The 27,065-nt window shown below is 41.7% G+C and overlaps 1 protein-coding gene across 14 annotated transcripts in view; it reads right to left on the reverse strand.

Annotated features, from left to right (window-relative positions):
* Positions 1 to 27,065, reverse strand: part of Dtna (dystrobrevin alpha) — a 373,587-nt gene that overhangs the window by 123,596 nt on the left and 222,926 nt on the right. For 13 of the 14 annotated variants that reach the window (XM_085700061.2, XM_085700062.2, XM_048442633.3 and 10 more), the window contains one exon: positions 4,472 to 4,539. The exons of the other annotated variant lie outside the window; for it this stretch is intronic. In XM_085700061.2, coding sequence (XP_085556187.2) covers positions 4,472 to 4,538 — 67 coding nt within the window. In that variant the 5' untranslated portion in view covers position 4,539. The remainder of the gene's footprint in view (positions 1 to 4,471; positions 4,540 to 27,065) is intronic. 14 annotated transcript variants of the gene reach the window in all.

The following is a 27,065-nucleotide window of genomic DNA, read 5'->3' on the forward strand; positions in this document are numbered from 1 at the left end:
CTATTCATTCATCAAACCAATCCACAAACCAACCAAACAACCAACTGACCAACCAAGCAAGCAACCAACCGACTGACCAACCGACCAACCAAGCAATCAACCAATCAGCGAGTCTTTTCTAGTTTTGTTATTAGCTTTATTACACTGAAAGTTTCACATACTCCACATGTGTTCACCATTTATGTTTTGGTAGCTCATTATAAAATATTTACATAACGTATTCTTATATTCTTAGACATCTTGCTCATTTAAAAAGTTCATTCAACAAATATTTACAGCATGAAAATGGAACCTATAAATTATGTTCCTGAACTATTTGCCATGCCTGATGACTGATTGAATGCATGCGTGTGTGTTATATATAAGAGAGATGAAGAGGAGGAATGAGGTAGTGTCCTAAGTGCACTCACTACTTAGTCCCTATATTTTTTGCGAAGCTTGCTCCTACACTCTTGAACTTGTCTTATTTATCCCTGAGCACCTTCTTTTTAAAATAAATTCTAGCTCTGCTTCATATGAGATTGCCCCGAAATCTTTTTCTCTCCACTCTGAAGGATTCCATTTTTGCCTAAGTAAAGGTTCCTAAAAGATGAAGGAATTCCTTAGTTGCCTGTGATTCTTTGTTTAGGGTTGAAGTCTTGTAGACTTTCCTTGTCCACTTTGGCGAATCTATTGTTGTCTTTGCTCAGCTCAGGTTTAGGCAGTCATATTAGTGAGACTTTATGGGTATAGCTTCTGACATTCCTAGGAGACAAACTCTCTGAACCTCTGGCTCTTACAGTCTTTCTGATCCTTCTTCCACAATGTTCCCTGAGCCTTATGTGTAGGAGTTGTGTGTAGATTTATCCATTTCCACTAAAGAGTGCACCAGTTGTTATCCAATAGCAAATGGTCAGTGCTGAGAACATGTAGACAAATAACATTATACAGACTGAGCAGGTTGTGTTCAGAAATATGTTAAATAAACGTGTATGCCAGCTGGCCCTGAAACTGTCCCTTCCTAGGCCTAACTTTAGAAATGTTTCTTCAGGCCTTTAGGCCTTAGATTTCTCATTTTCCCTGAGCATTTAACTTGAGAACTTTTCATTGTTAATCCTTACTAGGGTACTTTGAGATGTAAATTTCCCAATCTCTTGCCGGTTTTTCACCACCCCAGTGTCTTTCTAAGGACCTGGATATCAGAAAAGTAATCATTGAGAGAGATGGGGCCCTGTTCCTCAGTCTCCCTGGAAGAAGAGCCCAATATCTAAATCATCATCATTAGTAATCAGGTGTCCTAATCCTGCCGACCAACCCCAGAGCACAAACCCTCCCGATGCTGGAGGTAGTCTATTATTCTTACTGAAACACTTTCTCGAAAGTCTTCAGTTGCCTGTTTAGCTTGTGTAATCGTGAGATGAGACTATTCTTTCACAACTATAATATTCAGAAAAACAAATTGGCCTACTCTTCACCGCTTTATTTTCCTTTTTTTTTTTTTAAAAAAAAAACGAATTGTTTCTAGAAAAAAATATAACTAGCCACATGTATGAATTCTTAGTCCTGTTTTTGCTTTCTGGATGTCACAGGTTCCTGGAAGATGTTTTATTTTTGGCTGTTTTAACATAATGTCAAGAAGATCATCTTAGTCTGTGTGACAGTTCACCCAACAACAGCGTTTCTTCCTTTTGTGCTCCGGCAATTGTTTCCCTGCTACTGAGGAGGTGTCTCAGTGATGAGCTAAAATGCTAGTGAAACCAAAGGACCATTAAAGCCAGCTAGTCACAGGCCTTGGCTGGTATCTGAGTCTCCGGCCCATGTGGGAAGAGTGAATAAATGAATAAGTCTGCCTGGCTTATTTATTCTAATCATTCCTCAATCGAGCTCACAAAGCTGTTTAAGAAAGCCTCGCGGCAATCCTGTGGCATTTTTAGGAAAGGGGAAACTTGTGATAGAGTCGCAGTTCTCCTAAGTCTCCCTGTCTTCCACTCTCTCGACAGGGTCTCAGGAAGCCCAGGCTGGCCTCCCACCCATTATATAGCCAAGGATGACTTTGTGTTCCCGATCCTCCTGCCTCTACCTGCCTGGTGCTAAGATTACAGGTGAGCATCAGCAAGCCTGGCTGCTGCTTCTTCAACATGAGATTTGTGTCAAGCTTTCCTTGAGTCGGGTTTTGATTTTGTAGACATGTATAACATTGCTTTTTATTTGTGCCAGGAATGGCATCAGAAGAAACTAGATACCTAAACGTAGTTAAGTATTGCTCAAACCATTAAGTAAGCTTCCTTTTGTAATTATTAGAGTGTGACAACTAAATATTTAGTAATCCAAAGACAAATTAATGTGGGCTTCCCATAGGTATGCTGTGAATATGTTTTATTACCATTGGTTAATAAAGAATCTGTTTTGGGCCTACAGTAGAACAGAATGTAGCCAGGTGGGAAATTTGAACAGATATATATATAGAGAGAGTGTAGACAGAGTCAAGGAGATACCATATAGCTGCCAAAGAAGTAACATGCTGGCACCAGTAAGCCACAGCCTAGTAGCAATACACAGATTAATAGAAATGGGTTAATTTAAGAAGTAAGAGTGAGCTAGAAATATGCCTAAGCTAATAGGCCAAACAGTGTTGTAATTAATAGAGTTTTTATGTGATTATTCGGGTCTTGAGTGGCCAGGAACAAATGAGCAGTCTCCACCTACAGCAAGTTAAAAGATTTGACATATTTTCTTTTTTATAGAAAATATTAATAATTTTTCTGTGTCTGATAGGATATTTGCTGATGATGGAGTTTGCCCAGAAGTTAAGGCAAGCTTTCTCCACCAAAGACATTGCTCTTTAACTCCCTCCCTGGTGTTTTAGTTATACAAATGGGTATCTTTCCTTTAAAACTTTGTTTTTAATGAGAAATAATTCTGTTTATATGTGATACACATTATGCTGCTATGATCCATGTAGAAAGATTTAGTCTAGCTAACTAACATCCCATCACTTATTTAATTCAATCTTTTGATGGGAATGATATAAAGTATCTATTCCTTATAGAAAATTTGAAAGATGTAATAACATCACTGACAGCAGTACAATAGTTTATCAAAATTTATTCTCTAGTCTAGCCAAGACCTTGGCAGGTCATAACCAGATGCGTGCCTACGAAAAAGCTGCAGTTCTGGGGGCTCAGTCATTGCAGAAGTAAGGATGGCGGCTCCAGATGACAGCAGGGGATACTGGAGAGTCTCAGAGTCTTGCAGACTCTTAAGACTCTGTAAGTGCCAGCCGGGTGTGGTGGCGCACACCTTTAACCTCAGCGCTCTGGAGGTAGAGGCAGGTGGATCCCTGTGAGTTTGAGGCCAGCCCGGTCTTCAGATTGAGCCCAGGATAGCCAAGGCTACACAGAGAAACCCTGTCTCAAAAACAAAAACAAGAAAAGAAACAACAACAAAACAAACAAACAAAACAAAACAAACAAACAAACAAAAACCAAAAAGCCCTCTGTACATGCAGAAGTCCAGCACATGTCTAGAAGTCCCCACATCAATTTTACTTCTCTTCTGCTAATTACAACACCGCACAAGTGCCGGCGTATGATTGGGAAGTGATTTGCCTTCCCCCCTATTACTGGGAACTTTTTTCCTAACTACCGTTCCTGCCAATCATATCCCATTTTCTGCATAACTTTTTTCCTGTCCCTTTTCCTTCCCAAGGGAAGGAGTTTACAAGTCACTCCTGAGCACTCTCAAGAAACAAAACTCACAGAACAAGAGAGCTGAAATGTTTCCCTTTATAACATTTGAGAAGGATGTTTCTCCTCTTTTTATGAACAACCAAGCTGGTCTGTAAGGGAGATGCCGCCAGCAGCAGCCATGCAACCGTCACGCGCATCCACAGACCAGCCATAGAAACACCACCAGCGTTTGTGGGCCCTTACCTCTGTCACCCCCGACTGCTCCTATCTTTCTCAGCCTTTGCCTTTTCTTTAATGGTTTTGGGACAGACTGCTTTCCAAAGGAGGACCAAATGACAGCTTACAGTGTTACCTTTCTTTGGTCCAGTTTGGTCAGCACGCCCACTTAGTAAAGGTATTCTATCATTTTCCAGGGAAGATATCAAGGATGGGTTCCACTGTTTTTATGCTATGGCAACCACTTGGCAGTGTAGCCGGGGAGTGCAGACCTCAGATCCCAGTGGACTGTATTAAAAGCAACACCGAGCAGTGCTAGTAAGTGTGCCTGTTTGGGTGTAAGTATACAGAACCAGAAACAATTTTTTAATGTATGAAATACATAGTGAGAATCAGATTTTAATAAGTCACCAACTAATTTAATTCTCACCTAACGAGAGGCTGAAACGGCCAAGCGCATATTTATGCAAGGAACTGGGATTTTCCAGAGAAACCCAGATGCTCGCAGGACTACATGGTTATTTCTGGCTTTCCCATGAATATTCAATGAACAGTGAAGGGAGTTTCCTTAAAAGTTCCATACTCACTCATCTCTGCAAACAGCTGTCTTCTCTCTGCCATGGTAGTTCCTCTTTTCCCACTATCTTCAATCATTCTGTGGGACAAAATTGTGAGAGCGTGCGTCAGTCTCACGCAAAGCAGGCGGAGAGCCATTTCTAGGTAAGCACATTAAACACGCTTGTGCCACAGACAGAAATCATTCACTGAACTTGTTTACTTCAGAGTACTGGGTGCTGGGGAGGTGGCCCAGTAGGTATAAAGAGTTTGGATGCTTAGAACCAATGAAAGCAGGACAGGCCTGGCTGCTGCTTCTATTCCCATTACTTGGGAAATAGAGACAGGAGATTCCTAAAACAAGACACTTGATCTCAACTTAGGGTCTCCATACGGACCCCCTAAAACATATAAACCACACACAAAAGTATTTCCTTTATACTTTTATACATTTATGAATAAAATATATCGTTGATTTAGATTGCTGTGCATATTTCCCATATGTCATACAGTTGTTGAAAGGGATATAAATGCTTTCTTTCCCAACATGTGGGGAACCATGGAGTTGACCTGGTCTAGCTGCCTGGAGAGGCATGGATTACAGGTTTTTCAGATTAGAGTCTGTACCTCCTGGGGCACTGTGTGCCTTTCAGTTCCTGAGAAACCAAGGCACCCCCTCGGACAGTGAAACATTCAGGGTTCCTCTGTATCTCTGCATTCCCTAGAAGTCAGCAAAGCATTCAGAAGCTTGGCTGGACAATTAGTCTTAGACATTAACCTTGTGTACCTTGTACAGCTTGCAAATGTCATGGTATCCTGGCAACTACAATTGTATTTATTCTTCCTAGCAACCACAATTATATTCTGTTTCTGATAAGGGTATATGAAGTCTGATTGCTTGCAATAAGCTTGTCTCCGCCACAGACTTACAGCAACCCCTTGGACCCAGTCTGGTTGATATTACCACTGACCATAACCAGCTGACCCTAGCTTGCTAAGTGCTGGTGCTTATACTATTATAAAAAATTACTAAACAGCATACGACCCAAATGATATAACTAAATACAGCCATTGTGGTGATTTGAATGAGAATGGTCCCCCTATAAAGCATATGCTCAAATACTTGAATACTTGGTCTCTAGTTGGTGGAATTTTGGGGGAAGGAATTGGAGGTGTGACCTTGATGGAGGAGGGGTGTCCTGTCACTAGGGAGTGAGTTTTGAGGTTTCAAAAGCCCTCAGCATTCCGGGTTAACGTGTTCTCTCTGTCTCTCTGTTTCTCTCTCTCTCTCTCTCTCTCTCTCTCTCTCTCTCTCTCTCTCTCTCTCTCTCTCTCTCCCTCTCTCCCTTTCCCTCTCCCTCTCCCTCTCCTACTTGTGGATCAGATGTAAGTTCTCAGTTACTGCTTTGGTGTCAGGCCAGCCTGCCTGCTGTCATGGTTCCTGCCTTAAGAGCTTAGATTTTCGCTCCCCCTATCTTTGAGCCCAAATAAATGTTTCCTTTTATAAGTTTCCTTGGTCATGGTGTCTTACCACAGCAATAGAAAAATAACTAGAACAACACTTATTTAATCGCCTATTTAATGGTAGGTGGTTTACTTCATGTCGAGTACCTCTTACAATTCTGAGACTACCTATTTAGATTAGAGACCACATTTCTCAGCTCCCATACAGCAAATGAGGACTCAGGGACTTCATGAATGAAGGACGCAGAACCCCAGAACTCCAGGCTCACTCCTGCTGCTTGTTCCTTGTATAGCCACAACCTCAGTGTAGAAGCAGGTGAATTTCTACTGTTAATCTTTAAGTGTAACTTACAATAGTTTTCCTGTACATAATTATTTGATGCAGGTGGTTTGGTTCATGTTTCTTTCTTTAACCATGCCATCATCTTCTGTAGGTCATTATTTAAAATGCTATTAAAATAGAAACAACTAAGACAGAGAGTAGAAAAATTGCACTCGAGGAAGAAGATAATGAGAAAGTTAATAGAAATGCTATTTAGTAACAGGGGTGGCTTTGTGAAGTCTTGAGAACTTATGAGTCAACGAGCTTGATTTTTATTATATCTGGTTAAACTTTAAAGACATGAACCCAGGGTCTTACACAGCTAGGCTAGTACTCTTCCATTGAACTACATCCTCAGATAGTTCATCCTAATTTGAAATAGAGTCTTGCTAGATTGCCCAAGCTGATCTTCATCTCCCAATGTCTCAGGTCCTGAGTAGCCTGGATCGCAGGTGTATACCACCACGTCTGGCTTTAATTCAACCCTTAGTACTATACACAGGCATATGCATGTATACCATCACACCTTCCATGTTGATTCTCATGGCATGCCTGCATGGATCTTTGGTTTTTTTGTTTTGTTTTGTTTTGTTTTGGATGGGTCCTTCCCTTCCTAAAAAGAGTTTTGTCCATGTCTCCCTAATTTGTAGTCAGTCTCAGGTCTACGTCTAGCTGTGTCTTACTCTGAAATCAACCCCAGCTCTATCTATGACGGCCTTGATTCTGAACCTCTGTAGTGCATAGAGCTTTCCTCATGATGATGTGTCTGTTCCCCAGAGCTCTGTCCTGGACCACCTACCCTCCAGGAAGTGCACTGCGCTGGGCCCTGGATGGAATAGCTGCTGAATCACAGGTCCTCCTTGCAGATGGCTTACTCTAGAGTCAAAGAGGTGCAGGAGCAGGCATAATTGACCTCTAGTGATCTGAAGAAGAACTTTTGCTTCCTGATTCACATCCCAACTCCTTCACTGCAGAGGAAGTGGGTAGGTAACACTTGACATGCACCAAGTCATCCGGATATAGCTCCCAGTTTTTATTTCAAGGGCTCAGAAATAGAAAGGAGGCAGCGGGAGGGGAGGGAACAGAGCCAGCGGTGCATTCCTGTATCTGTCTATGTGCTGGGGCAGGATGGGAAGAACATTAGGATAAACATGAAGGAATGCAGGCTGGGACTAACTGAGCATGTCTGTCAGGTTAAGAGTGGCATTTGAGGCCATCGCTCTGACTGCCTGGACCATGAGGCCATCGCTCTGACTGCCTGGACCACTCACTCGCACAGAAACGTCTCGTTTCTAAGCTAACCGTGCTTTTGTGAAGTGAGGTGAGGATAGTAACCTCATTCCTTTGAGATTCTTCACAGGCAGCACTGTTTACTAAAGAAATCAATGAACAGGGAATGCAAAAAACAGAGACCTGAGAAAAAGAGTAGTTGTGGTTTTTTTACACAAAATAGACATTCAAATTATACTTCCAAAATCTGGCACAGAAAAATGAAATTCAAACCATAATCATTTCATAGGGTCATTATCTAAAAAAAGGGGAAAACAAATTTATTTATGTTTATCAAAATCCAGGCTATAACATTTTAAGCAAAATCATATGTCATGCAATAGTTGAAAAGTTGCAAACTCCGTTAAGTGTCAGCTTCTGGTTTGTTTATCACCACTTTGCTGTTGTTATTAATTCACTCATAAAAGGACCATAAGCTACACAATAATTGATAATAATTGCTAAGGTAAAGCATATGCTTTATGAGCAAAAATTCATTGGTGTTACATCTTAGGAGGCGTAGAAATACAGCAGCAAAGAAAAAGGCAAACATGTGCTTCTCATTATCTCTAGATTTTGTGGGAAGCATCAAGCCAGGTTAAACTGATAATCTTCACTTTCTTCAGTCATTACAGCCAAGGAAGGAATGGGCATGATAGCTTCCATCTCAGACTGATTCAGTGGGAGATGTGCGGGACTCCCTCTCTCTAGTGCTATTTTCCTTGATCACGCTCCACATTACCCTTTGAGACAGCTTCTCTCATGAAACCTGGAGCTGGCCAATCGGTCTAGAATGGTGGCCACTGAGTCTAGAGAGTCCTTTCTCTGCCTTTCCAGTGCTGAGGATACAGGTGCCACCGTATGCACATTTTACATCCGTGCAGAGAATCGCAGGCTTTCACATAGCTAACAGTTTACTGGCTGAGCTTTCTCCCTTGCCCCTCAACAGAGACAGCTCTTGAAGTGTGTTCAAGCAGATAGGTGAGTACCACCATTGTGGACTTCACAGCTTCCAGTCTAACTCACCAAAGGAGGTGACACTGTAATACTCCACTATATTTTATCACCTTACAAACAGAAGAGCAAGGCCCTCGGAAGAGGTTATCCTGAGTGCGTCTACAGTGTGCAGTTTTGCTTGGAAAGCAACGGAGCTTGGCAAGGATCTCTGGTTTTCATGAATTTCAGTGAAACAATAGCTGTCCAAGGTTATATGGCAGAGGGGAAGGGGCAGTATTATTGTTTGCCACGAGGTGTGGCTCATTTGTTCAATTTATGTCTCTCTTTGTAGATGGGACACTCATAGACTTAAGCTAGCATGGTAAGAGAATGATGAGCCCCTTCTGCTAGCTCCTGGTTAACTCTCAGTTCCCAGGACTACACAGGGTACCTGCTGCCTTCAATCAGTAACCCTCACCCCGTTACTAGGAAACATTCCTAACATAGGAGCTCCATCATGCATCTCCCTCTGCTTCCTGCTGGTATCCAGTGAGCACTTGTCTTATGCTCCTACAGCCATGTCTTCCGACCACGACGGATGACTGCAAGCCATGAGCCCCAGTAAAACCACCCAAAGGAAATATTTGAAAAGGAGCTGTGAGTTTTCCGACACTTCCATAGTCTCCTAAGATCAAAAGATTGAAGAGACACGACCTTATGGAGCTCTGTGCTTTTTAAGATCCCAGTTTAGAAACGGAAATTTTTTTTCCTAGTAAGTATTTATAGCTTGGTGGAGTATATGCCACATGAAAGCACGCACTGCTAGAAGTGGTAGCTTATTTATGAGGTCTGAGGATGACATCAAGGAATCGGCGATTCTAGCATAGGAGGATAAAAATCAAGCAGTCCTTTTTTTTTAAAAGATGGAAGAATTCAGGCTAAATGATTACAGTTATGAGGAATCGTGGGAAAGCACATAGATTTCGAGAGGGTATGGCTTGCTGGGGAACTGGGAATTAGGCAGCATCTCTGTGTGCAAGTGTTAGCAGAGATGTGGAGAAATGAAGCGGCATCAGATTTGGGAAGTCTGATGTCTAGAGCAGAATGGGGCCTCCGTCCTACAGGAGAGAGCCAGGGTACCACCCAAGGCTTAAGAAGACTTCGTATACAGAAGTTTAGATTTTGGCAAGGCGACTTTATCAGGATAAACAGGAGAAAGATTGAGTAGTCAGGAGAGTAGGTGTGGTTACTGGAAGTGTTCGATTAGCTGCATGCTGCAGTGTCTTAGAACAAGACTCTTTGTGTACAAAGTCATCTTTTACCTTGGTGCCTCTGCTGGAGAGTCGTGGTCTTATGTCAAGTTGACAGAGCTAGAGTTAACTGAAGGGAAGAAACCTCAATTAAAAAAAATTCTTCCTCCATAAGATTCTACTGTAAGGCTCTTTTTTTTTTTTTGATTAGTGATTGATTGGAGAGGGTCCAGCACATTGTGGGTGGCACCATCCCTGGCGTGGTGGTCCTCTGTTTTATAAATAAGCGGGCTGAGCAAGCCAGTAAAAGCTTCCTCCACAGCCTCTGTGTCAGCTCCTGCCTCCGGTTCTTGCTCTGCTTGAGTTTCAGTCCTGACTTCCTTGGGTGATGAACTTTGATATGGAAATGTAAGCTAAATAGACTCTTTCCTCCCAGACTTGCTTTTTGATCATAGTATTTCACCGTAGCAACAGAAACCCTACCTAAGACAGTGCCCATCAACAGATGAGCAGATAAAGAAAATGTGCCATATATAAATGATGGAGCGTTACTCATTAATAAAGAGGATCATGTTAGGTCATTTGCAGGAGAATGGACAAACTGGAGACTGTTACATTAAGCAAAAGAAGCTAGACATAGAAGGATAAATACTTTATGTTTTCTCTCAGGTGTGGAATTTAGACTTTTGTTTTTAAATACATGAAAATGAAAGGGGAATAGTAGAAGTTGTTAGTAGGGACAAGGTTCGGTACTAGTGGGTTAAATATTGTCACAGTATATTATATACAGGCATGATATGCCAAAACAAAGCCTAGTTTTATTAAATTAATCTATGCTAATGATTTTTAAAGCTAAGGAAAATACAATGTGTTAAGAAGGGTCCCAACAATCTGTATCTGTGGGGAATTTTGAAATGAAGCATCAAACATCTTGGGACCCAGTAAGAAGTAAAGTAGAGACTGTACAAGAGAAGGAGTGCAAAATGCTATTTTCTAGGCAAGACACAGCCCATGTATACACGGTCTCACGGAAATTCTGGATGCCTGAATTGGCTGGGTCTGCACAAGACTCTGCCTGTCAAAGGGGCTCAAGGGGCCACACACTCTCCTGCTGATCTATGGACAGCTGATGGTTTCTTGGGGTAGGAGAGCCATTGTCTTTAGTTGTAACCCAGAGGGCCTACCATGCACCAATGACCAGTTCCAAACCCATGATCACACAGATGGCCATGGTTAAAATCAGTGGGTCACTAAACAAAAAGACGGGAAAGTAGCAAAAGGGGGGTATGATAGGAGTGGGAGGAGACTCAAGAAAGGTGTGGGTGAGAGCAAACAGAATGTAGTCTATGTGTGCACCAAACTATCAAAGAGCAAATTTAATTGAAAACGTATAAAAATAACATTTGTGGATGTGAAATGTTAGAAGAAATACACATTGTATTTTAGCATGGTGGGTGTAAGTTCCCACCGCAATGCGACACCCTCAGGCTATTTCTGGAGAAATAGCTCAAATTCAACACCATCCTTAATAAATACTTGTTAAGTACACACAATAGATAAGAAGTTTGAGAGGAACAACTTAAACTGATGGTATCTTACACTGAACAACTTCCTAAAAATCACAGCCTTGAGAAGAAATAGGAGGACATTATGGTCCCTGAATTTTAAGCAAACATCTTGAGACTCAGGCAGGCAAAGTTAAACAGCACGGTTTCTCTCAGGGCAAATCATCAACTCCATTTAAATATTGTGCTTATTTTTTCAATTCCTAGGCTTGCACGGGTCCTACTACTGGTAAGAGCATTCATGATGTTTCTGCGTGATGCAGATTAGGATTTCCTGAAATTGGTAAGCTGAAACGAATGTAACAAGACTGGCTAACTTAGTGGAAAAGAATCTCAGACCTCTGAAATCTGCTGGGAAATGCCTTTGTGCGTTATTTCTTAATGGCTGCCTCCTGTTGGAAAGTATTGTTATCCTGGAAATAATTGTGGAGAGTAAAACAATCCTGGGCGTTCAAATTTATGTAACCCCAGAAACATGTAAACACACCAGATCACACACGAGTTCACATTCACAATTGAGAGCTGCATAAGCCTGCAGTGTTTGTAGAGCTGTCTGGCTCGCCTCTGCTTTTGTTCCTCTTTAGCAAGTGCTTGAAGACTGCGTGTTTAATATCACCGTATTAAACCCATCCAACAGTTTATTTTCTGTCCTTTTGCTCCAGGTGGGTGCAGATGATGCTGGGGTCAGCAATCACCCCTTACTGCCGTCCAGGAGTTGTTAACAACACAGCCCATCTCTAGCTCCTTTCCTCCTCTGGTTGTTTAATTGGTGCTATAGAAACACCTGCTGTCACTGTGGTAATGAAGCCTTCTCATAGGACCTTTTCAGATTTGTGTTCCAGTCCCTAACCTTTGCCAATATAAAAAAAGTATTCAGAACTTTTTCTTTAGTCCAAATGTAACTTGCTTCCTTTCTAGGCTTTATCTACATTAGCCTGTGGGAGTAGGAAAATGCTGTGGTTAATATAAATGCTTGATGGACCTATCATTCATCCATCCACCTGTCTGTCTGTCTGTCTATCTATATCACCTGTCAATCATCTATTATTCCCCAATCAATTATCTATTTATCTGCAATCTGTTATCTATTTTCTATCATCTATCATATCTCTATCATCTGTTCATCTATATTTATCCATCTGTCTACCTACCTACCTACCTACCTACCTACCTGCCTACCTACTTTCCTATCCACCTATCGACTTAGGAGGCACAATATACTCCTTTAGCGTAATGGCCAGTCAGGTAGATTCCCAGGTATTTGTTCTATCTGAAGTATCCTATGTAGTGATTCTCAACTCTGCTACCCATCAGCCAAGTCCAGAGACTTTATCCAGAGTACCAGTCCTTTGAATACAGAATGTGGACATGGTGAACACTTGGGCCTTTCAGATGCACCCTAGACAGTTTGGAAACACAGCTAAAGTCTGAAAAAAGATGTTTAGAAACTGCACCTGCTAAAATGCATTGATGTGTCACTTGGGCCCATAAGATGCTAAAAACAGAAAAAAAAATCTCCAAGCCTCTGTTCTCATTCTACCTGTAGTTAGACGAAAACATAGAGAGAAGCCACTTCCTTAAGCTCTATTTGAGTCATCCTGAATTTCAAGAAAATCCTAGTCTCCTACTGTAGAGCCCATACCCCATATGAGGGCAATTGTTCATAAGAGTAAGGAAGTACCCTCAGCCAATAATGAATTAAAAGTTCTATGGGCCACCTTGTGAGACAGACAACGAGTGAGATAATGATGTGTGGGTGGGACCATTCTTTGGCCAAGTTCTGTAGTTTTGATTACTTTTTGCTTTTTATTTATTTTCTAACTTTCTTTTTTATTTATTCTATGTGCCTTTCACACCATAAATCTCAGTCCCACTCATTTTTGTCCCTTCATGTTTCCCCTTGCAACCTCCCACCTCAATAAAAATATAATTTATGAGAAAAAAAGAAAAAAAGGAAAAACAAATCTTGTCATGGAAGCTGTAGTGTGTCCCAGTGAGTCACACAGTAGCCCTTTGTCTATATATTTTTGCTTGCAAGTGTTTATTGCAAAGAGTCATTGGTTTGGCTTGAGGCCTCTGGTGTCTACTACAATATCAATGCTGGACCCTCACTGGGACCCCCTAAGCTATCCTGTTGTTGCCCTGTGTCATGGAGATTCTGCAGTTGGGTCTGCAGGACTGATCCCCCTTCATGTGCTCTAGCAGATCACAGATAATGGGAAGATACTGGGTTGGGCCAACTCATCTCCCTGGTTCTGGGGTTAGGTAGTTGCAGGGTTGGTTAGCACACCAGCTCTCCATGGTCCACATCACCAGGGTGAGCTCTCCTGAACTGCTCTGGCTACTTCACCCCTTGCAGTGATGAGCAAGGGGTGGGGCCAGTTCTCCTGCTTTCATGCCCTCAGGGTCAGCTCATACTTTTCCTTTTGATTTGAACCTAAACCTCACTTTGGCACTCTGAACAGAAAGGCTTCGAGTCACTTAGCCTATTCTATGTTCCCCTCCCCATACTACATAAATCTCCATCTGATTTTCACTATTACTCGTCTGCTTAATTGGCCAGTTGGGGACAGGATTGAGCATATCCTCCTGGGACGACTGGAGCAAGAGCTTCCACCTTAAAAACCCTGGTAACAGGCTGAACTACAAATATGATGCTCATTGAATTTGAGTATGGACTTATTTGTATACTAGAGTGGCATTCTTAGGTTACTTTGCAATCTACTTTTGTACTTCATAAGAGTTTGTGAAATGTACCGTGAGTCAATGGAGAAGATAATTAATTCCTTTGGGGAATGTAACTATGCATAAACATACACACATATTGTCACAGGCACCTAAAAAGGTAGACTTTACAAATTTTTAAAATGAAGCAAGAAGACTGTTTTCATTCTAGAAAGTTTTATTCTCCATCTTTATTTTGAGTCAGGAAGGAACCTTCTGTACTAATGGTGCACAAAATGTTTCAGGAGGGCTTTTATTTGGTTTCATTTAATTTTATTTGGCAAGAGAGGATGCCCGTTCCCTTTAGCAGTAAAGGCTGTAGAGTGGGGCTGGGTACAAACTGGCATAGGTCAAAGGAAGCTTTTGGAAGAATGATAAAACTCTGACTCCTCCATGTGAAATTCAGTTTCCAGAATGTTTCCATAGGACCCGGGAGCCCTGGTTAAGGTTAATCAGAGGGAATTCAAGGCTCCCCAAGGGGAGATGACTGTAGAAAGAAGTCTTATGTCCTCCTGCTGCAAGGCTGCCATTGGGGTTTTAGATCCTTTTCAGATGACATGTGCCTTAGAGAATTATTGTGGTCTGTGTTTATGTTTTTCATGAGTGAAGATGTCATAGGAATTGACCTATTTTGTCCTGATGGATGAACCCAAATGATGAAGACATCCTTGTCTTTCTTGTGGACTGCTGTTTTGTATTTATTTATTTTAGAGCCAGGGCCATGCTGTGTAGCTTAGCTGACTTCAAGCTTGCTATCTTGTGAGGACTGGGATTACAGACCTGTGCCAATAGACCCTACTTTCTGCTTTTACCTTTAGAGAAAAATTCAGTACAGGGAATTGAACCTAATGGTTTTCAGATGGCGGGTGACAGACAACCTTTGTGCTACATTGACAGCATATATTGTTCAGTCTTCACCTTCTGCACAGGAACTGGGAAATGATGACTGTCAAATTGCCTGCTCTTTTCTCAACTTGGTATTTAATGTCCCTACTCTTAAACATACCTCTAATTATTTTTCCTAAATATCTAATAAATGAAAACACACAAATGAAATTAGTTTTCATTAGTTTAGCAACAGGCCAATTTCAAATTTTGCAACTGAATTCTTAAACTCTGTGCGTTTCACTATGATGGGAATATGATGCATTTATACATAATCCAGAAGTAAAATATTCCAAAAAGCTTTAAGAATGATGCTTCTATTTTTTTCAAATGACTAGGCTAAATTTAGTTTTCTGGCAAAGTGACTGCACAGAACCAATGAATTTAGCTGGAGATGTTATACAATCTTGTCTCTAATTTCTCTTAGGACTTAGTCTTTTTAATGGGATGATAAAAGGGTATGGAGTCTCGGAAATGTTCACGTCCATAGACAAAGGAGGCAGGTCCTTGTGTGGACTGCTTTAGGATGAGGAAGTCAATGTTTGATGAGGATTAAAGGTGCTTTTTATTTTATGTGAGTACCAACTAGCAATGAAATGGTACAGCCAACTCTACGGAGCCTACCACAGAGCCCCTGCCTGTGAGAGATGGGAAGTATTAGATGGGGCTGCTAGGGCCAAGGGGCCTCTCATGTCATAGGGATCAGAGTCCTTGGGTATATAAGCCCAATAGTCAGTCACGTGTCAGGCAGAAGTGAATATCTGGATGATCCAAAATGATGTATTTATCAACACGACTCTTGACACTAATAGGGGTTGCTCTTTTGTTTAGAAAATACAAGTAGGAAAAATTAGATCCTCCTTCAATCATTCCTAACATGTTGGAGAAAATATAAACAAAAACCCCAGTGCTGCTCTGGGCTAATTGCTATCTGGACTTCTGGGATAATGATTCCTGCAGGAGACGGAGTGTAAAGTGAGTGAAAGCAAAGAGGAGGGTGGATCTGAGTCTGCGCATGCAGCCCAGGGAGGCTGTGCTCTTTACGTTTTGTTCTTTTGTTGTTTGAGACAGAGGCTCTTGCAGGCCAAGCGAGCCTCAACCTGCTTTGATCATCTCATCTCTAACTCCCAAGGATGACGGGCCTGCCTCAGTTTGTCTGGTTTGTGTGGTGCAGGGTTTTCAAACAAGGCTTTATTCACCCTTAGCAAGGACTGTACTCACCAAGATAGGTTCCCAGATCCTGTTCTACTCTTTTATTATGATGGAGGTGTGAGCCATAGCAAAGGGAGGAGGGAGGAAAGTGTGTGTTTCCTGCAGCAGGACGCTAAGTCAGACTTCTATTGGGAGAAGAAATAATAGCAACAGTAGTAGTCACACCATTACTTAAAACAACTGTCACTTCACTAAAACAGCTAACCAAGCAATGGTACCTGGGAGTGGCACCAAGCTCACATAAGTCTGATGGTTTGATTAGTCTCATTTTACCAAGGGGAAACTACGGTCTAGAGCATCAGAAGTTGCCCTATTGGGCAATTTACAGCTTAAAACGCTATGTCAGAGTAGAGGCACATCGAGTTTCTTCAGCTTCAAATTGGAATCGTGTGAAATAAGGCTCAGGGAGATGCCTTTGTTTTCTAGTGCCACAGAGGCATTGCCTGCAGTACACACTGAAATGAGCTGAAGTTAAACCTAAAGCATGTGCTAGTGGATGCCAGAGGCAGATGGATAGGATGGCATTGGTGGGTCGTGCATGAAGCTTCTTTGCTAAGGAGAAAGACCCGTGAGCATAGGTCTTGTTTCCTCGGCATCTCTCCTCTTCATCTTACATTTCCTTGCACTTTAATCTCACTTTTAAGTCAACCTTTTTTTTCTTTACTGCCTGTTCTTTTACTTAATTCTCCATGTATGTATGTATGTATGTATTTATGTATGTATATATGTCTATCTATCTATCTATCTATCTATCTATCTATCTATCTATCATCTATCTATCTATCTATCTATCTATCTATCTATCTATCTATCTTCTATCTATCTTTTATTCTTCTCCTTCTCCCTCTCATCCACCCCTTCGTGTGTGTGCATGCGTGTGTGTGTGTGTGTGTGTGTGTGTGTGTGTGTGTGTGTGTGTGCGTGTTAGGAAACACAAGCCAAATTCTTCCCAAAACTGACAACTTTCATCTTGAGAAGCGTCAGGAGAGCAAAGAGAAAAGAGAAGTAACAAGACAGAGTGGTGGCTTCTGTGGAGACCTACATTCCACTCAGAAGCCTGCTGGTGATTTCCAGAGCACAGAGATCCCTGCATCCACTTGGAGACCTTGGGTATGAAGACGAGAGAGAGAGAGAGAGAGAGAGAGAGAGAGAGAGAGAGAAAGAGAGAGATAGAGAGAGAGAGAGAGAGAGAGAGAGAGAGAGAGAGGGAGAGAGTAGTCTTTTGTTTGAGGGTCAAGTTGTGGAAGTGGAAAACTCTCAAATGGTGGCATTTCATGCTTCATAAGGTTGAGCTATTCCTTAAAATTTCATGATGGTAAATGTTCCCCATATTCTCTAAAGTACAAGTTTCCTTGGGGAAATGAAGAAGTTCACCATAGAACTAATTTAGCTGCTTCCATCTTCATTCCTGGCCCAGACACGTGCAGGGAACAGATGGTGCCTTTGAGTCACCAGGAGAAGGAAGAAAGAATGTTATCGTGTGCTTTCTGGGGAGGCCGGTGTGGACAGTGCCCCTCAGAGGCTGCACACAGAGCTGGATGTGAGGCCAGAGTAATGAGGGGGGGATATGGAAGATGAGGCTTAAGACAGGTGGGGTGTCAGTTAACCTGTCCTTGTGTAGTGACAGATCAAGAACTATCCCAAGGAAGGACACAGGCTTCCAGCTGGGGGTAAGGAGAATAACGCATAGAGTGGACATGCCTCTGGTTCTTTATAATTCTCTTCCTTATTGCATATTAACCTAGCTGCATGTTTCAAAAAAATCTACTTAGGTCTGAACAGTTAATTTTAAAGTGTAAGTTTTACAAATCCTAATATGTAGAAGGAGTGATTTCTTAGAATTATATTTTGTTTATTTATTTAGTGTGTGTACATATGCATGAGAGAGAGAGAGAGAGAGAGAGAGACAGAAACAGAGAGGTGGAGGAGGGGGAAGGAGGAGGGAGAGGAAGGTGGAGGTGCATGCTATAGTATGCATGTAGAAGTCAGAGGACAACTCAAGAACCTGTTCTCTCCTTCTACCATGTGGATCCCAGGTTTGGCAAGCATCTTTATCTAGTAGATGAGCCATCTCATTTGAGACAGAGTCTCACTATGTAGCTCTGCCTGCCCTGGAATTCACTATGTAGTCCAAGCTGTCCTGGAACTCACAAACATGCTCTTGTCTCTTCATTCTGAGTGCTGTGATGAATGGCATCCACCAACACACTTGATTCCTGCTTTGCTTCTTAATAAACACACATTTAAGATGTCAGGGAATTGTTCAGCATGTATGGTGCTTACCAGACAAACCAGGCTACTTAAAGGTGAAGGGAGAGGAATGACTGTTCGAAGCTGTCCTCTGACCTAAACACACACACACACACACACACACACACACACACACACACACACACACAGAGAGAAAGAGAGAAAGAGAGAGAGAGAGACAGACAGACAGAGACAGAGAGAGACAGAGAGATAGAGACAGATAGATAGGCAGGCAGAGAGATAGAGAGACAGACATACACACACAGAGATAGATACATACACAGACAGAGAGATAGAGAGACACATATTTAAACCTTTAAAATATTTAAATTTAGCAAACATACATTTAGCAATTTTTTTTTGAGACAGCCTTGCTCTTTAGCTCAGGCTGGTCTTGAGCTCATGACAATCCCCTTCCCTCAGATTTTGAAATGCATGAGTTACAGGCCTGAGATGCCATGGTGTGTTTAATAATTTTCAATCTATCTTACTTCATCCACACAATACACAACAGTTTACTGCGGTTAAATATCATACTAATTAATTGTAGACTATTTTTTCTTTTGCCTATTGAAGTTCTGTTCATACTGAATATCCAAGGCTGATAAAGGGTGAAACAGCTCAGAAGACAGCAGAGGCATTGCGCCACTGGGGGTTGCAGCCCAGTGAAACCATTGCTAGACACCGAGGGTTAATGAGTTGAGATGCCAGCATTAACTAGGTCACCCAGAGCAGAGACAGGCCGAGGGCATGTGCAGCCAAGAGCTGTGCACAGACTCTGCCCCAGTAAACAGGGACACTTCACACACCACGGTCCTTTCTTCTAGAGGAAGGCTGACGGTCCTGAAAGGAGCGAAGAGGAGAAGGCAGAAACAGAAGCAGCCCTTATTTGTTGCTCTGGGTCTGTTTTCTGAATTATAAGGCCCTTACTTCTAGCCCCCCTACTGAGGACAATTCAGTCTGAAATTGAGGGGGGACTTCAAATAGTCCATTTACTGAGAGAGCCATGGCTCTCAGCTGGTGGCTGCCAAGAATCTGAGAGCAGCAGAATAGCTTCTGGGAATAAGGTCTTCTCTTCGGTCTGGATTGTCCAGGCCTGCAAGTCATCCCGGGAAACACAGACATGAATGCCCTGGATTATGTAGCATAAAGGGCCTCTCAGCTTTCTGGACTTGATGTAACAATAATGACCAACATTTAAAGGCCTCCCTTTGTATGCGTAGGCTCAAAACTAACTGTTTAACGTAATGTTTTATGTTTCTTATCTGAACTGTGAGACAGTTTGTATTTTATCACCACATTTTATGACGAATTAAACATTGAAACGATGTGTCTGTGTATGTGTGTGTGTCTGTGTACATGGGAGGGCAGGTGCCCAGGGGTTCAGAAGATGAGTCAGATGCCGTGGAGCTGAGTGATAGATTCCTGCCACAGGGGCTAGAACTGCAGCTCCAGCCCTCTGAAAGAGCAATATGTGCTCTTAACTGCTGGGCCCTCTCTCCGGCCATCACTGTGTTTAACAGCTGGGAAGATGAAGGCCGATGAAGTAGTTGGAGCAGAGTCCTTAGTCCCAGATGCACTCACATCTTAAGCCCCCAAATTTGTGACAACGGTATTTTCTTTTTTTTACGACAGAAAGAACTTAACAGATTTAATTATTTAAAAAAATTTAAGGACCAGCGAGCTAGCTCAGTTGGTAAAGGTGCTTGCCTTCAAGCCTGAAGACCTGATCTCTAACCTTGGGTTCTACATCATGTAAAAAGAGAACCAGGTCCCACAACAAATCTGATCTTGAATGTGCCTTGGCATGTGCTCATTTATATGTGTGTGCATGCGCTCGTGTGTACACACAGACACACATACATGCTAAAATAAATGTATTAAAAATTTAAAGACATTGAGGTGGGAACATTATCTCTTAACTAATTACTGGGTCCAGAGTAATTATGACAGTCTACACAATCAAGCAGTCTTTACAGACTGGAGAAAGAACTCTCGCACTCAAGAACAGGTGGCTTTATGGCAGCCCTGCTGACGCTCCGGGTTTATGTGCTACGCTCATTTCTAGTTTCTGGACCTACAGAAGTATCAGATAGCGCATACACTCGGAGTTAAGTTACTGAAGTTACGAGAAGCTACACAACATTCAAAGGCTCATACTGTTGGAGCCCGAGAATCAGGGTGTGCCCCAAAGAAGTTTCTCCAGAGACAGCGCACTGAATTGGCTGGCCACCCTGCTGGGCTACCTCCCTATTTCTCTCTGGACTCTGAGATGTTATATGCCAATCCCTAACTGTCATAATCTTAAATTTTAAATTCTCAGGTGACATGTACCAGCATCTCTAATTTTAGATGGGGAAAGAGAGGCATACAGATGGTAAGGTACTGAAATCTGAACTTAGAAAAGTCCAAACAGCCTCTAGGCCAACACTTTGATCCTACTATCCTCTTACCTCACATCCTTGGCCCGTCTTTATTGACTATAGTATATGCTAACGCTAGAATAAAACAAACCAAAACTGAAAATTCTTGAAGACGCTAGACAGGTTAAAAAAATCTGTCAGTATACCAACTATACTCCAAATATAGTTCACCCTAGAGGGTCATGGTGAAAGTCATCATTGACATAATCTCTTTCAATCTTACGGGTTTCTTGACTAAAGTCAGTCAGGGCATGTATCGTCTGATATCATTTCTTAGCAATATACTTCATAGGTTTTGATGACTTATTCTGAGAGTTCAAGGCCTGGCAACATGAGCTCATTTTACTCCAAATACCACGCTCTACTATAGCAATGGTCTTTGTGGGGGTTTTATAGTGTCAGAATAAAAGAAAGTCATGAATCAAGGCACTTTTTAGATGCATTGGCAGGCAGGTTTCAGCAAAGTGGGGAAATCTCTGCTATAGGTTCTAGATGCTCTCTGAGAATTTTCTGTCCTTGGGTTGTTGAGAGCTAGTGGTCCGAAAAGTATCATATGAAGCCCAAAGTTTCACATGATAGTAACAGGGGTGTTAGGTAGCAGATGTGGCAGTAACTGACTTTGAAAGAGACTATGACAATTTGGTTTGGGATCTGCACCATTCCAGACTTTCCATGATCAAAGTTCCATTTAGCCAGACTCCCGGTAGAAGAAAGCCTTATCACAAGCATGGCTGTTTTTCTGTGAATGTCAATTCACAAGATACCACAATAAAATGATTGATAGGTCAATAGCCTACATATCAAACCACACAAGTGGGAGGATAAATATTCTAAAGCATAAGAGTAACTAACTAACAAGCATGTGTAAATGAATATCGTGACCAAGGGACTTTATGAGCCATGAAACCAGAACTACGGTAAACTGCATTATCCCAACTAGTATATCAAACCTTTCCATATGGTGTGGTTTTGTTACCGGGCTCTAAAGGAAAAAATGATACGTAATACATTTATATAGAAATGGACCAAGACAGAGAATCAGAAAACAAATCTAAGTTTTGAATTATAGTCTGTTTGAAGTTAGAGCTTTTAAATAGACCAAAGACAAATACACACAGATACACACAGTTATACACACAGATACACACAGATATATACACACATAGAGATGAATACACAGAGATACACACAAAGATACATACACACAGTTACACAAGATATACACAAGATACACACACAGATACATACACAGGTATACACACAGATACATACACACAGATACACATAGATATACACACATACCGCTACATACAGAGATGCATACATAGCTATACACATAGGCACACAGCTACATACAAACAGATACACACAGCTATACACATAGATACACACAGATATGCACACACTCAGATACACACACACACACACACACACAGTTGCTCTGGTTCATGATGACCATATTTTAATCACAGTACACCTCTGGACAAAATATGAAGCTATTTGTAACCAACCATCTCTAAAAGTATCCTAGGTACACTTTTGAGATTCAATAAAAAAAAAAATCACACATCTACACATGCACACTCTGGCACTCAGAATGCTAAAGTTCTAGATTCTTTCTTTGCTTCAGAAATGTGAATTCAGGGGACCAAGTGTCCCTGGACCTGGAGAGAACACGACACAGGCTAATAAGCATGAGGCTGTGTCCCAGACTGAACAAGAAGTTTTGCTTTTATAACAAAGCCGTTTCCCTAAGGGTACTTACTCAAGCCATTTCCCGGAGGTGCTGGGCACACAGACAAGTAGCCACCCCTCCGCTGTTATTCAATGCATTGATGAATTTAATTGCACCTAGTGGCTCAAAGCCTGCATGAGACTAAAGTAATGCCTGGAAATAATTAGGCATAGAGTGAGAGAACTACTAAATCCGGCATCTACAGGCTCCAGAAGGCCAGTCAAGGGGTTCCAGGACGCGAGAAGGTTCCTACGTGTGAAATACAGTGTCTTTTGAGCTTAGATCATCTAGAAATCAATTTCAGAGCTGTCTCCTTCTAGCTGTGAGCTGTTACATTAGTAGGCTTGCTATATGAATTGAGTCTCATGTCTGCTATGGGCACACACTACACTGCCAGGTCATTACAGTACATCTCAGCATCTATATCATGTTTTGGGAATGTAGAATGATGCACCCATGAGAGTCCCTGCAAGACATTCCTTCTAGCACATTCTGGTTAGTCATGGGTGCATACTCCATTTCTCAGCTGTGCAGTTTGCCTGCTAAGGTCAAAGAAACTTCAGGGTCTAGGGGCAAAGGCGAAGCTGCCTGGGGAGTGGAACGGCCAACACCAGAACCTGAGCTTGTGGCTCCTGGGAGGAAACGACTTTCCCTTCTCAGATTTAGAGCTATATTCCACGGAGTCAGTCCTTCTTATTAACACTTTCTAGAACCTCGAGGAGGCAATGGGTATGGGGTTTCAGGAACGGGGTGCTGAGGCACCAGACTCCTGGAGTTGCCAAGGATCCCACACCAGGGTCCCCAGGCATTCTTTCAGGCAAGAAAGCACTGCTCTTGGGTGCCATCTGTTGGAAAATATTTCACAATGGCACTGTTATTTTCCAAGGCCTATGCACTGGCCTCAAAGGACTCAGGCTAATGAGGTCTTTAGCTTATGTCAGTATCTGTGAAAGGATGGAAAGGGCGGCCATTTGTAACAATGCATAGAAGAACGAGAACAGAGAAAAACTGTCGTTTTAGCTTCAAATAAGTCACTGAGTATAGGGAATCGATTTAATATGAAACACACATATGTATGGTATGTTAAGGGTGGTGTTTTCTCGCTTAAAAATTTCAAGCTAATTACATACTTTTCTTTATAGCTATAGATTTTAAATTAAAATATAATTACATCCCTTTCCTCCTAGCCCCTTCTAGATTCTCTACTTCTAATTCTTTCCATGTCTGTCTTTCCTCATTCTCAAATTGACAGTCTCCTTTTATTATTGTTACATTTATATGTTTGTATGCATAAACATACAAATACATCCTATTGAATCTGTTTTGGCTCAGTGGTTAAGAGCATTGCCTGCTCTTTTAAAGGTCCTGAGTTCAGTTCCCAGCAACCACATGGTGACTCACAACCATCTGTAATGAGGTCTGGTGCCCTCTTCTGGCCTGCAGACATACACACAGAAAGACTATTGTATACATAAAAAAAAGGAGTCTGTTTTGAAACCACAGACACACAAACAACATTTTTCTTCACGAATCTTTTGAGAATTATTTACAACACAATCTTGGAAACATTCTCTGGGCAGGTAGCATTCTCGGTCGACCCTTTGTCAAGTTCTTAGAGACAAGTTTATTCTAGGGTTCTTAATAACACACAGACATTTAGGTGTAAAGAGTTTGAGAACAGGGAGATTGAAGCCTCTCATTCCTCCCTCGAACAGACTGTGGTCATAAGACAGCAGAGACTGTCCCATACCGGGATGGTTTGGGAAGGAGAGTAGATAGGGGCCAAACACAGTAAGAGGAAAAGGATGAAGAAAGGAATTTGGAGGACACTGACTGTACTCAACTCAGAAAAGCGTCTGCACTAGCCTGCTATGCTCAGGGAGCTCTGTCTCTGAACTGCAAAAATCCAGTGTGGATGCCTTTGCTCTTAGCAGAGCAGCCATGCCGTGTGATGCCATTTCTGACATCTTGGGGATTCTCCTCTCTGGCTGGATCGCGCTGTAAGTGCCCTTCTTTGTTAAGACATATTGCATCTGTTATTGCAGCGTGTATTACATGATCTAATCTGGCTGCTCTGCCTGTTGTGTCTAAATGGCCTCTGTGGTCAATTAACATGCTTCTCAGAGAACAGCAAATAAAAGCAGGGTGGACTGCCTTTAATTTCAAGTCCCAGATCCTTAGCACGGCTTTGTGGTCCTGAGCCGCCTGCCTTTTAGATTTCTTGTTAGGCAGGGTCTCTGTTCACAAACTGTACTATGGTCACATGTCCCTCAGGGCCCTCGCTTCTGCTGGTTGATTTGCCTGGAATATTCGGTCCTAGATTCCAGTTCAAATTAGCATCTCAGCTCCTGGACAGCACTTCCTAATTATCTGATATTCCCTCGATAACCAGTTCCACACTTCCACAATGCTTCTATTGTGTCTTCTGAAAGGACTATCATAATGGCCACACGCATGGTTTCCTTTTATTTTATTTCCTATCACTCAGAGGACTCTCAGTTTCACCTGGAATGAATGCCAGTTAGTGACCTCAGGATGTCAGAGCGGCTGACACGCCACAGAAAAAGGTGAGAAGGACCAGGAAGAGATGTCTGTGTGTAGCAGTTAGGAAGCGCAATAATTGGGGAAACTAATCTGGGAGTGAGTCCAGATGGGGAGAGAATCAAACCTTAGGGAGAGGGGAGCCATGGGAACTCCTAAGTCTAAGCAGCTCTTGGTTGGAGGCACTCAGTGTAAGAGAAGAAAACTGTAGAGAGGCCTCAGGTCATGTCAAGTTAATATTTAAAAAGAATATGAGAGGCCTTCTTCTGCTGTCCTGACAGCTTCTTGTTTTGAAGAGATGGGAAATGAGGTAAAGAAAGACTTTCTTAGAAGAAAGAATTAAACAAATGAGGCGTCACCATCATTTTACAAAATAATTTTGCGGGCATATAGCATTTAAAAATTTAAACTGCTGTTTGTGGGTATGAACCTGTACAATGGCCATCACACAATCACACAAGCAGCCACACTCTGGTCTTTTACACATGTTGTGATGTTGTGTAGCCTTTTCCTTAGTGAGAATTTTTTTTTCTTTACAAACATCAGGGACATACAGTTCTGTTTAAGCCAAAGTAGTTCGTTTTGGATAACTGTGACATACCTCAAAGAGACCAAATGTCCATGAGATACTGATAATTCAACTACCACACGGCTTAGAAATGAACAAAGTACTTTTGGTGCCCCAGTTTAGATTCTGAATTTTGAATGAAAATTCTTTCTTTGTAACTCAGAAAATAAGGAACATGGCCTTGTAGTATTTTTGTTTAGATGTATATAATATTTTTAATTAAAATGAAAATTATATGGTACATTTTATAAAGTAAATAAACCTATATTAAAAGGTTGTTCTTCTTTATTCTTTTTAAAATGGAAAAAGTTTGAACCTGTATATACAGTGTCAGACGACACACCGTAGGGACACGCCCTGACTCCTGCCTGTGGCCTCCTACCCGGTCTCTTTTCCCCACCTAGGTTCAACATGTCCTTTTGTTCTTGGGGGCACCTTAATGCCTTTCTGACAGAATTGGGGCTGTCTATACAGCAAGGCAGGAAGATGAAGTTGTATAAGGAACACAATGGAGTTCTCCTTCAGATTTTGTCATTTCTGCAACTAGATAGTTAATTTTACTTCTTATTTATTGATTTGCTTTTTGAGACAAGGCCTTGCTATGCAGCCCAGCCTACGGCCTTGAATTCACCGTTGTAAGTCAGGCTTGCCACAAACTGTCAACAATCCTGTCTCCTAGCTACATGTGTACTGCCATGTCCAGCTAACTCTTCACCTTTTCAAAAGTCACCACCAAATTTCCTATCACTATTTTCAAATTGAACTCAAACGATTTGGTGAATTCACACTATTTAGGACAAAAATCTACTAAGGATATGTCCTGACAGTTTATAATTTCATTCCTATTACGAATGCATGATTTTGAAAAATATATCTCAAAGTGTGAGAATATTGTCTGAAACTTCAAAATACTGACATTCTCCTCTCCACAATGCTGACTGGGTTTCTCTGTCCACTCCACTGGTTTAGAGGACCTGAAATTCAGGTCTGCCTGTCCAATTCGTTGGCTGTGTTTTCACCTACCTGCAACTCCATATTAAGGTCATGATCCTAATTACAAGAAATCCTCGTTACAGGAAATCATTAAGTTCCCCATTGGATGACAATTACAATATTATCAATGGGAAAGAATGATTATAAAGTATTTTATTAGATGGACTTATTCATATTAATTAAGGTTCATGTATAATTCATTAGGAACTACATCTCTGAGCAATGGAAATGAATGTCATCAGCAGGGCATGTCCATGTCCATAGTGTGTGGGCATGCTTTAGGGAGAATAGGATTTATTTATTTATTTATTTTTTACCAGTGTAAGCCAACCAGGAGACAGAATCACAAAGCACAGTGCACATGCATGTATGTTTGATGTGTGTTTGCAGGAATTGGGCTGCCACCTCCCTCTCTTGTCACAGATATCTTCTGGGAATCTCTGACTGCTACCAAATCTGTTTTAGAGATGATCACTTATTTTCTCATTG

This window comes from Myodes glareolus, chromosome 13 (assembly GCF_982192425.1).
Source record: "Myodes glareolus chromosome 13, mMyoGla1.1, whole genome shotgun sequence".
In the NCBI taxonomy this organism is placed as follows: Eukaryota; Metazoa; Chordata; class Mammalia; order Rodentia; family Cricetidae; genus Myodes; species Myodes glareolus.